The following is a 12744-nucleotide window of genomic DNA, read 5'->3' as shown; positions in this document are numbered from 1 at the left end:
AGGCTGCACCCACTTAGATCCACTCCTAGCTTCTTGGTGTCCTTGTCTGAAGACCTGTTTGGCAGAAAGTATGTCCCACCTGTAAGTCTGCAATTTCATATAGCGAATTATCAGGCATTAATGTCCATCAATTACTAGCACTCATCCTCCAGTCTATATCTGGGAAGTTAAAGTCTCCCATGATCACACAGTTTCACTTTATTAAAACATTAAAAAGGGCTCTATCCATATCCAGATTAGATCCCGGCGGTCTATAGCACACCCCAAGCACTGTCCCAGGGGAGGCTCTAATAGTTTTCTTCCCCAATGTAATTTTTGCCCAGACGGACTCTGTCTTATCCATTTCATCGCTTCTTATTTCTTTACTTTCTACCTCATCATTGATATACAATGCTACTCCACCACCTTTACCTTTATTTCGGTCTTTCCTAAACAGCACATACCCTTCAATACCTGTAGTCCAGTCATGACTACTATTCCACCATGTTTCTATTATCCCTATAACTGATAGGTAAGCCTGATTAATAAGGTTAATCAGATGAAGTCCATCCTGAGAGAACTGTCCTCTGTCCATGAATGCCTCCCAGTGGCCATACATCCCAAAGCCCTCCTTATAGCACCACTGCCTAAGCCATCTGTTGATAGTCATAATCTTGTCACACCTTTGTTGCCCTTCTCTAGGAACAGGCAGAATCCCACTAAAGATTACCTGAGCCTCGATTTCCTTAAGCATCTTCCCCAGCCTGGCATAGTCTCCCTTAATACTTTCCAGCGAGAATCTAGCCGTATCATTTGTTCCCACATGAAGGATAATTAGGGGATTCTTTCCTGCTCCCTTTAGGATCCTTTTCAACCTCAGATCTACATCCCGTATCTTAGCACCTGGAAGACAGCACACCCTTCTATTCTCTGGATCAGCTCTGGTTACAGGCCTGTCTATTCTTCTCAGTAAAGAGTCCCCGATCACATAGACCTGCCTTTTTCTGGTGACGGTGCTATTCTCCAGTCTATTCCCTGTTCCCTCTGGTTGCAAGTTCTTTCCATTCCTATTCTCCCTTGTAATCCTCTTCAACCCATCCTCTATGCTCCTGGGGCTCATATTTGGCGTAATCTCCTTTGACTTTTCCCCTTTTCCTATAGGACTAGCCGCTCTTCTCTTCCTCCTTGCCCTTCCACCTTCAGTGACTACCTGCTGAGCCCCTTCTTCATTTTCCAACTCTGCAAACCTGTTCTTGAGCTCTATTTCTCCTTCACTAGCCCGTCTTTTCCTCTGCCTGGTTCTTTTAGTCACATGCTTCCACTGACCACTTTCCTCACCCAGTCTCCCCTCAGAATTCCTCAGTCCTGCTTCCATCTGCAAGTCTGAGCTTTTTTTCTTCAGATACCTCATGTCTTTGCTCCATAATCTGCTCAAACCCCTTCCTAAATACTTTTGCGTCTGACTAAAACTTGGAGGGTGGGGTGCCTTGGAGGGGCGGCCCTGGGGTCGCCATGGATACTCGGGGGGGAGGGGTGGTAGCGGCCTAGGGGGGTGCTGCAGAAGGGTGTGGCCCGGGTGCTTGGGGGGGCTCCACCTGGGGGGAGCACTGTGGGTGTTCAGAGGGGGCATGGGTTTGGGGGGGGAGTTGGCGGTGATCTCCAGCTCCTAGCTGGAAACGGTGATCTCCAGCTCCTAGCTCCATGTGCTGCCTCCGCTCCGCCCCAAGTCCCGGTTCTTCAGCTCTCATTGGCTGGGAACCACAGCCAATGGGAGCTGCAAGGGCGGTGCCTGCGGGCAGAGGCAGCCCGTGGAGCTAGGAGCTGAGGAAGGGGAGTTCCTGTCACCCTTCTGGGGAGTCCCGCTAGGTAAGTACTGCCCCACACCCCAATCTCCAGCCCTGAGCCCCCCCTATACCCAACTCCTGCTGGGTGATGGGGGGGACCAAGACTGCCCCAGCAGCAGCTGGTTAGACTGGCCCAGGGGCTTCCTGAGCTGCTCAGGCGGCTCCTGGACCAGCCACTGCAGAAGTCATGGAGGTCACAAAGTCACGGAATCCATGACCTCTGACAAACATGGAGCCTTACTCATTATGACATTATTGCCTACAACAATTCACTGAATTCACTAAAAAGCTGCCACAGGAGCTCAGACCATCCTGGGATGAAGGGACGCTAATAACCATATTGCCTCCCCACGCTTCACTGGACACAACAGACACGGCTTCCCATTCCATCGTGACTTCAGGTTTTGTGAGAGGGCCTCATGGCTGCATTCCCCAGGTCTCCCAGGGAGGTCCAGACATAGTGGAAGATCTCCCCTTTGAGGGCAACCATCTGTTCAGTGAGAAAATGGATGAGTCACTGCACACTGTTAAGGACTCCTGTGCAACCTTCTATTCCTTCGGGATAACACTACAGCACCTGGGAGGAAGTTCTCCAAGCCACTGCCTTATGGGCACCGCCCTGCTCCTCAATGCTTTTACCATCAAACGGCCTGCGAGTACCTCAGGAAGCACCAGAGGGATTTGCATCGGTTGGCGAGTGAATGAATGAAGAAGCAATATTCTGGCACTGACTCTCTAAATGAATTTCAGGCTGCATCCTGCTTTGCTATGAATAAATAGAAACCCCTCCCCCACAAGGTGTAAGGGCCCATTCAACCAGAGCACAAGCTACTTCATTAACTTCTCTGCAAGGAATTCCCCGCTTGGAAATCTGTGGAGCAGTGACATAGGGCTCGGTGCATACTTTTTACAAAGCATCATGCCCTCATACAAGCCTAGTCTCTGGATGCTTCCTTTGGAACAGTGGTCCTGCCCTCTGTGGTGCAACATAGTTCCTCACATCCTCCTCCTCAGTGAGTTCTGCTTGTGAGTCACCCACAGTGAATCTTATAGGCACCGTCATTCGAAGAAGAAAGAAAAGTGTTCAGCTTGTACAGTAATTGGGGTTCTTCCTATCTGTATTCCACTATGTGCCCTCCTTCTCCTCTGTTTCAGATCCTTAGTATGATTTGCAGTAGAGTAGGAACTGGAGAGGTGATAAGTCCACACCGCCCTTATGCCCTCGGGTCAGAGCACAAGGAGGTGCAGGCATGGCCAATGGACATTGCAAGTGAAGAATCATCAGATCTCAGACTCATAGAGCAGTACCACCCCTAATGCCCCCATGGACCACACATCTCTATAGAACTGTTACTATAAGGTAAATAACCTTTCTTTTTTAGCTCAGACTATAATGTGAAAGAAACTTCAATTTTTTCTCTCCTTGAACACACACAATTTAAAGTGTAAATAAATGCTCCGGAAATATTAATCTGACGCTACACAGAGAGCTGTTAGTGATTTGAATATCCTGTGCCCCAGACAAAAAAAGTGCAACGAAGTCAGAAATTCTTGTCTGGGCTGGCTTGAGAATAGTAACTGCACAGCTGTGAGAAAACCAGCAAGACAGGAAGTGAGACGATAACAAATCTGTTTAGTGAGAATTTAAATATTTATGGTTTTATTTCCAACACCATCTCTGACTATTCAATCACACTATTCACTCCACTTCTGTAACACTCAGAAGCAAAGTTTCCCAGAAGATGTAGTTTGAATGGGATTTCATTCATGTGTTTTAGTTAGCGAGAAGGACAGTCTTGTGGTGAGCACACGTGACTTGGAGTTACTTAACCATCTCTGCCTGCTTCCCCGTCTTTATTAGAGATGATAATACTGCATTGACCTGTCTCAAAGGTGTTGTGCAATTTAACTCAATGTTTAAGGGTTCAGAGGGGCTCATATTTAAGGTGCAATATAAGCGCAAAGAATTGTTGTAACTTGGCAAAGTAAACACATTATTTGCATATCTAGATGTGCAAGAGCACAGTCCAAAAGTATGCCACCTGCCTGGGCTTAGAATGGCCAGTGTAACCCTGGTATGAAATGGCCTCCCCACACACAGGCTAGTTGACTCATCTAGTTACATGAAAAGAAGAAATGGGCTTCTGTAATACATAACAAAGAACATGGCTGTGTCCGTTGTTGCATTGCTGACGTAGCTGCACACCCGATGCTATTACAGCAGGAGTAGTTCAGCTCAGTCCAGCACCATGTTACTGCACAAAGCACACCAGGTAGGTGTGGGGCAGACGACAGAAACTGTCATTTTACTAGGCTCTGAAAGACTAGAGAGGGATTGCTTAGCAGAGCAAGGTGAGGCATGCAAGCCCCAGTTCAGACAAACTGTTTTGAAAACCATCAGGGGTGTTTTGAGGGAAACAAATGGAATATTTCCTGTTTAAAAAAAACTCTTAAAAGAAGTGCAGATTCGTTTCCCCGCCTTTCGCTACAAGACAGCTGCACTACATGAGTGCCACGGTGTCATTCTAAATTAGCCCACCAGCATAGCTCCTGCTGGATGAGTAGGAGAACCCCTTGATGTTTATCAAGTGCCCTTCCTACGTGCTAAGCCCCATGTGCTTTAAAGATTTATCCAGCATTTGGCAGATTGATGCACTATTGGTCTATACAAGACTCCCAGCTCACCAAACCTAAATGCTACCCCTTTCTTCTTCAACAGCCGCCTTCTGGAAAGGACTGAGAGAAAAGACAGCAGGCCCTAAAGGTCAACGCGCTTGAAGTCTTGGACTAAGGTACCTTCCGTTGTAAACATCACTGAGATCTCCCTGCCTTCTGTTGACCGTGGAGAGCTGATGTGTCTGGCAGCCAGGAAACAAACAAGGAAGATTTGTTAGATTTTTAAACAAGCTCTTCGAATTTCACCCAGAAATAAACTGGAAGCCACTGCACTCCCGAATGAAGGTAAAGTGTACTCCCCACCAAGCTGTACAGTAACTTCATAGAAGTGTACTTCATGTGTGCCCAACAGTACCAAACTACTACTAAGCGTCCGCGTCACAGGGGAAGTGTGCATTTGCAGGACAGCCTAGAGATAGCAGAGCGGCATAGTTGTATTGTTGAGGGCAGCATGTTTTCAGCCAAGAGACTTGTGACAGTTGCACTCAGTCAAATATCCTATGCATGGTGAAATTTTAATTGCAATCAAAGCTTGTTTCCAATGCTGAAATGTACGAACCAAAATTCTTTCAGGACTACAGCAGGAATTCATTTTTAGCCATATGCCTAGGATATCAAATTAGTTGTGAAATTCTTACAACAAATGGTTTACTTTTTGAAGTTATTTCCAAGGTTTGAAGTCTGTTAGCCTTCCCAAAGTTTTCAGAATACAAGCGTCAAGGAGAAAAAATTCTTAATCCTTTCACTTTGCTCACCAGTGCCTTGCTTCCCCGAGAGCACACGCTCAAAGTCCAGTTTCAAAGAGCTTTAGTAAGGGAGCTGGGCAAAAGAGCCCCCCCGTATGACAGGAAAACTGGCAAACTACAGAGAGCTTCTCGCTGGTTCTCATGAAGATAACCATCATATTCATTCTCTTACCACAAACATGAGGTAAAACCTTGGCCAGCACAAGAGAACACTGCTGATTTTCACAAGAACGACTGTGATTGTTATATCCCGTCAAGTTCATGACATCTCCACGTAGCTTACAATCTCTCTTTGGGGGTGAGGAAGGGGAGGGAAAGGTTCCTGATCGTTTCATTTAAACAGGGGACCAATGTGCCAGAGGTGGAAAATGATTAAAAACTAGTATGAAATCTTTGTGATACTGTTCGGTACTATCAGGGCAGAGAGCCCTGGCCAAGAGATCCAAATTCCTTTTTTGCTGCCGTGCTGCTACTTCGAAGTCCTCGAGTCCCAGGGTGGGACTTCCTAAAACCTAAACTGCTTTTGCTTCCTAACTCTCCTTCACTTGCAGTGGGAATTGAGTGTCTAACTTCCTTAAACAGTTTGGAAAACCCCAATGCCCGTTTCTATCTAATTTTCTAATCCCGTTACAAATTAACTAATTCGGCACATAGTTTAAATCAGCAAAAGAGAAACCAATATATAATTTTCTTGGCTTTAAAATTACGGTCACATAAATGACACTTCATTTCCAAGTTTCTATAAGCTTGAGAGGGTCTTTTAATAAACACTTTCTGTTGTGAGGTCTTTTTAAAATGGCGTTATTACTGGTGGGGCTGGTAGCACTGTGTATAATTAAAATTGTCCAACATTTCCCACTATGAGTACTTAGCATTATACAGCATTTTATAAATTTAAACTCCCACTGACTTCTGAGAGCTCAGCACTTCTGCATCTTAGGCCCCAGGATTTTGGCAATCAGAGAATGAGGAGCGCACAATTTTAGTGACCACCAGTGGAAAAAGCAGGTTTAAGTGACTTTCTTAGCATCACGCAGGAGCTGAGGCAGGGATAGAATCGAGTTCTCTGGGGCCATAATCATACCATCCCCCTCCCCTGGCCTTCTCCTGCTTCCTGCAATCCTCTGCCTCTCACTACCCACTTTTCAACCCCCTCAGTTGTGGGGATGGCCTTTTGTTATGGACGGGCTTAGGCCCACTGTCTCCTAGCACCACAATAGGTACTCATCTTTCAACTTCTGCACCAAATGAGGCAAGGCTTCCTACAGACAACAGCCTCCACTATGAAACTGAGTCCTCTACAGAGCAGATCCATCCTGTGTACTGAATAAGGGATCCCATGGAAAAAATAGGACGAGATAGTATACTTGAAAGCTGTATCATAATGCATGTGCACAAGGGGGACTGAATTAAGGTTGCACAGACAATTGTTCATTGTGACATTATTAATCTTCCTTTTGATTGCCTTACAACAGCCCTACCAGTGGGGCTCTGCAAGAGGATCTGATTATGGGATTGGCCTTATACTGTGCTTCAGCCAATCAGAGAGTAGCTTATCTTGAAATGAGTCTTAGGGGGTATGGAAGTTCCATGAATAAATTATTCTGTGGCTGAAAGTTTAATTTTTCCCCCTTTTATCAGCAAATATGTCAGCCACCCAGCTACCTGATTAGCTGGCATATGTTTAATATGATACACATAATGGGGGAGAGGGGGAAGAGGGAGACGGAGACAGCAGGAAGATTACAGTTTGGGACTTTTCAAAGTGATTTCTGAAAGTGTATATGCCATTTAATAACTCTGCTTAGCACTGATTAAAAAATAATTTCATTGCCTTGCCGTAGATAAGAGTTGGGTCTTTTCTTTCTCCCTTTCATTTTCAAAACTCATTGCTGTAGCTCTGTGGGTAGATAAAATGTTTCAGGGAGTGCTGACTCCTAGGGCTAGGCAGAGCTGATGAAATGAAATAATGTAAATGACATTTTTTTTAAAGTAAGGAGAGACACTCAGCCTTTGTCCTCTCAGCTTCGGTTGGCATTTTGGCCTGGGAATTTCAAAGAGGCCTAAGCGAGACTGGGTGGGTAGGGTAATATTGTGTATTGGATCCACTTCTGTTGGTGGGAGAGACAAACTTTCGAGCCACACACAGCACCTGAAAAAGAGCTCCGTGTGGCTCAAAAGCTTGACTCTCTCACCAGCAGAAGTTAGTCCAATAAAAGATATTCCCTCACCCACCTCGTCCCTTTAATATCCTGGGACGGACATGGCCACTGCTACAGTTGAGAGAAGAGTTGGTATTTGGCTAGTGAGCTCTCATCTGCCTGGGTATGGTGAGTCTCAGGTTGTCTTCACTGCAGGAGAAGCGCACGCGTGTGGTTTTGTTTTTTACAGCCGGATAACTAATGTGTGGGGAGCTATCCTGCTCTCAAAGCCTAGTGGAGACCAGGCACCTGTAGGTTTTACCTTGACGTAGCTAGGCGAGGTCATCGCTGTACTCCCACCTGTGGTTCATCTCATCTAGTTTAGCTCATGGTAACCCTACAGGTGCCTCGTCTCCACCAGGATCTTACAGCAGGCTAGCTAATGTGTGTTCGTTATCCCATGGTAAAAACACCACCTTTTGGCAATGAAGACAATGCCTTTCATGGCAGGGGGGTCATCTGGACAGTAAAGTTGTTTCCTCAGCTCAAGCCAAATGACTAAGTCCGCAACAGAGGATAAGCTACAAGCATGTAGGCTGGGATGTTTGCAGTGCCCAGTGGAGCGTCATTTATTATTTAGGGTGTGGATTGTACTTTTATATTTGGCGCACATACGTCATTTAGAACAATTTTTAAATTAAAATTAATGCACACAAACAATGCAAAATTCTGTTTTTAAAAAAGAAAAGTTTGGATATTCACATTTTAATTTCAAGAAAGTTCTGTTACAGCTATTTGGTGGTGTTGGTGAAGTTACATCGATAGGACGACATTACATCGTAGTTAATCTTCATGATGTGATCGTATTTGTTTAAAGGTTCCATTTCATGTCAAATGGTCACTAAGATCTTAAAAACCACACTTCCAGCTGAACATTTCTATGTGGTTATAACTAAAGGAGAGTAAAAACAATGGTTGTTGTTTAATTTGTTTATTTGGTGAAAGTGATAACCTTTTGTTTTATAGTCAGTTTGTCCCATTCCTGCAAGCGTTCAGACATATGCATAAGTATTAGTGGGATCCAGGGCCTTGATCAGTCTCCATCCATTGTTGGTCTTTCATGCAACCACGGGAAGGAAGAAAAACATTTTAAAAATATGAAAGTATGATTGTAAAACCATTAAATATTGGCAGAAGGACTGCAGCAGTATTTGAAACTACTTTTAAATACTTTTAAACAATTTACTAAATTTCAAGTTGAGAGTGTCCATTAATGGCGTTGAAACCATGGTATGTTTGATTTGTGTAAGATTTTATGCCATCATGAGTGTCAAAGAACCTGCTTATATTGAGATCCTTAAGCTTAAAATGCCAAGGACATAAAGAAAAAACAACACAGGGAAAAAAGAGAATAAAAAATCTGACAAAAAATAATCAAATATGGAACAAACGTATTGATCTCACCTCTTCTATAAAATTATTTAAAAAATTATTCAGACTAAGTGTGGGCAGGCAGTGACTGATAGGGGTGACTAATTGGATGGAGGTTTAGTGAATTGGGTAAACCACCCCATTAGTGATTATGATGGAAGTCACTGTAAGCGTGTTTCCCTGTTTGGCTTATATAAGATTGAAATTTAGTTCTCGGTAAGTGACAGCAGAGGGAGTAAAGGAAGGAGGTGACATCTTGCTCCCAAGTTTCAGTCCAAGCACAGAGTGATATTTTAGACATAAAATTTAGCTTCATTTGCAATTTTTGAACAGGTTATTGTAGCAGGTTAAGCTGGAAAACATTGACAGATAATGAGCCTCAAGATAGGCATCCTCCTTCATAAGACAATGGGATCCGGAGTGGAAGTAATGCCACATGCTAAATATGGTAAGAATAACATTGTAATAGAAAATAATTTCTTTATCATTCTTGGCCTTTAGAAATTGCTACATTTGACTTCCCAAATTAAGAGGCCTAGAAGCTGGTGTTGGAGGTGCTGCTGCACCCACTGGCTTGAAGTGGTTTCCATCGTATACAGCGTATATAGATTGGTTCAGTGGCTCTCAGCCCCTCCACTATACAAATCGTTCTGGCACCCCTGGGACTAGTTATCTGAGTGCAATGATATCACACTATACTACTCTTCCTTGGGAAATTGCCTAAGCTTCAGTGACTGATAGTCACCATTGAAATTTAATCTTGACTCTATTCTTCGGCAGCCTGGACTTGGCATATCCCTAGAGAACCTCTGGACTGGTTTGGATACTGCTGTGATGTGTTTGTACAGCACCTAGCCACTGATGCCTTGATCCTGAATGGTGACTTTGGATGCCGTTGCAGTGAAAATGAACAATAAGAATAATGCAATTAGAAATGAAACTACGATGAAGAGTTCAAAGATAAATTAGATAAAATAACTGGATTTAGTAAGAGTTTGAGGGAGTGGTGAATGGCACCATTGTGGGAAAATTCATGTTTCACTCTCTACAAAAGCCCCGTATCAAAAGCTGCCCCCAGTGTCATATCATTTAACACAGTTCCCAGGCTGGGAGTTTCAAAGAAACCTAAGGGAACGAGCACCCCACTCTCATTAAAATCACAGGCTAAACCCACAAAACGCCACCAGCCCAGCTTTCTTTGGCTGATACGCCCTCATGTCAGGATTCTGTTTCTAAATTAACTCTTTATTTCCAAATGAACTCTTTCTCCACTGCCAAATAAACCTTCCTTGGAGAGTTTGAGAGTGGGTGGGGATGAGCTTTGCTAACTAGGGACAGGAGTTTTAGTTGTCATTTCTGACGCTTGAAAAGGCTGCTCGTCATTTGCCTCCTCAAGAGCTCAGCTTTTTGTGGGCAGGGAATGTCCCTCAGTGATGCAAGCTCTGGCTCTTTGCTCACCTTTCCCTTTCTCTTAGGTGCGGATGCTTGGCTGCTGTAGCATAGCTAAAGCAAGTACCATAGAAAAATATGTAAATAGATAACAGATGCAAAAAGGAGCCATGGGATGAATATATTGCCAATGCAGAACAATCACCATATGCCTCCCAATCACATTTCCCCTTGCTCCAATTGAGTACACCTGTGGTCTTACTGGCACTGCATTTGGATTCATAGTGGGACTCTTATGTTCAGAGGTGCTGAGAGAATCTCTCTGTGCCTCCTATTCTTTCTTTCACTGCTCTGTTCCCCTCCATTGCCATCCACCGGAAAACAAACATCATGAACAAATATTTACTTTTTGACTTGTTTTGCCTCTTGATGTACAGAGAGAGGAGCACAAAACAGAGGCAGCATCAGAGGCTAGTTGCAACCCTTCTCATCAGAGCTGATTCCACTATTTATGCATCCTTAAAAAGTTACCTATTGTATCTCAGGTAAGCCAGGTCCCATTATTACATGTTGGCCCTTCTGATAATGTCCTCTGTGTTCCGTTCCACATGAGGAATCTGGCTGGCCTAGTACATTAGCAGCCCTTGAAAAGCATAGCAATCTTTCAGGGCAAACTACCAGAATTTGCAGGGTCCCCTTTGGGGACTGCCACACTGCAGCTGTCATTTATGTGCCCTTCTCTGAGAGACAAATCCCTGCCACTGCTTTAGACTCTTTGGAAGCTTTAATTTAGAGTCCGCTTCCAAGGGAAACAAAGCTCTTTAAACCTTTTGAAAGGAGACGCACGGGGGAAATGAGCCCAAATTAGAGGCTGCAATCAGTGTGTACCAGATGCTAAAGGCCAAATTTTTGGAAAAAATTAGGAACAAAGCCCACATGCAGAAAGATTTGTGCAATTGTGTGCCTAGATTATTTGGCATGCAAGGGACATTTAGAGGCCCACCTGACCATTTTAACCTCTTGGGTATTAAGATGCCATTTGGGTGTGTGCAAATGTCAGCTTTCTCACACATAATTACTGCAACTCCATGTGCAAAGTTTTGGTTCACAATTGCACAGCAATTTTTGTGCATGAACTTCATGCCTGATTTCCCCGCCCCCCCCAGGAACCAGGATCTCATGGAACCCATTCTAATGATCCATGGCTGCCTGCAAACATGGCTCCAGTGTTGTCAGCTGGGCAGCGTTCATGCATGTGTGAATTAAACCCCGATCACAGAACACACAATCTAAATACTATAATCCATTATTTTATCACCGCTCTGTAGGTCAGCCACTAAAATATAAGACAATCATGAATTCCCAAGAACGTTTTGTTTCTCTAGCCATCAGAGGGCAGTGGTGCCCATGAGCATGTATGTTAGTGTGAGTCCCACACGCTTTTAAAAACAAATTGCTTTGACTAATTCATGTGAGATTTTTAATGTTTGCATTGCCATTTGTACGTACCAGTAGCCTCTGCCTGTTATATTTAGAACAGCTGTGCCTTTAATAATGGGAGGATTATAAATGCAGAATGTAAAGGACAACTACAGGACATAGTTTTAGGTCATCCAATTTTTTTAAGTCTTGGCTATTATGTGTTAGTTAGATATGCACTGGAGGGGGGGTGTCACTGATTGGATCTGGATTAGGGTGTGGGTTTAGGAGATAAGTCTGGGTTATCTCAGGTTTGGACTCAGCAGTACCAAAAATCTTGTGAGCTTTGCTTGTGAGATTTCTTCCCCAATGAAGTGGGAATATTGAGATATTAGCTGGTCTCATCAGATTTCCCCCACGCTGGGCTGAAATCCTTCAGGAATGGATTTCATCCAAGCTGGATCTGGACAAGAGATTTCTCTCAGAACCAAATTCATGGGGGAAGAGTTCAGCTTACATTGGGGTATTCTGGGCTGAGGGCTCCAGTGGGAAATTCTGGGTTTGTACTCTGTTGTCTTGCCTTGTTTTCTGTGTATTAATTACATCCAGCCTTTAGAGATGGGAGACCTTTTCATAATACAATAATTAAAAACAATAGAATGGGTCCTTTTCTGTTCTAAACCACAGGGGAACTGTGTAACTTCAGTCCTAGAAAAGGAATGTGAATTTCTGAAGGCTATTGGACTTTGCACATTTGTGTACAGTAGATCAGCAAGAACTAATTTAGCAGAACTGTATGTTTCTGTCATTCTAATTCAATAGGAAATCCATGGAATTTTAGTCTCCCTTCTGAAGATGGGGATTTGCACATGTAACCCCCACTAGTGGTAATGGGAGTTATTTGCACAAATCCCTGCATGCTGAAATAAAATCCAGATCAAAACTGCCTGCCTTGTTCTAAACCCTCTGTGGGCTTGCTTCATCTTATCAATGAGTTCTCCTCTCTCTGTATGGTTCCCTGCTTTCATGGCTCATCTGACACTGATACCAATGTCCTCTCTGCCTCCTTAACCCCTTAACTGTAGCCAGCATCTTCTGTTTCTGCTCCTTATGAGCTCA

At 44.0% G+C, this 12744-nt stretch overlaps 1 protein-coding gene across 1 annotated transcript in view; it reads left to right on the top strand.

The window, feature by feature from the left end:
* The first annotated feature begins 4305 nt into the window (after positions 1-4305).
* The window catches only part of SH2D1A (SH2 domain containing 1A), a 72963-nt gene continuing 64524 nt past the window's right edge, over positions 4306-12744 (top strand). Inside the window, exon 1 of the mRNA XM_043523192.1 lies at positions 4306-4784. Within this exon, the coding sequence (XP_043379127.1) occupies positions 4779-4784 (6 nt within the window). The 5' untranslated portion in view covers positions 4306-4778. The remainder of the gene's footprint in view (positions 4785-12744) is intronic.

The sequence above is a fragment of the Chelonia mydas genome, chromosome 9, assembly GCF_015237465.2.
Source record: "Chelonia mydas isolate rCheMyd1 chromosome 9, rCheMyd1.pri.v2, whole genome shotgun sequence".
NCBI classification, from domain to species: domain Eukaryota; kingdom Metazoa; phylum Chordata; order Testudines; family Cheloniidae; genus Chelonia; species Chelonia mydas.
Note: the sequence above shows the minus strand (reverse complement) of the source record. Positions and strands in the feature narration are given on the sequence as shown.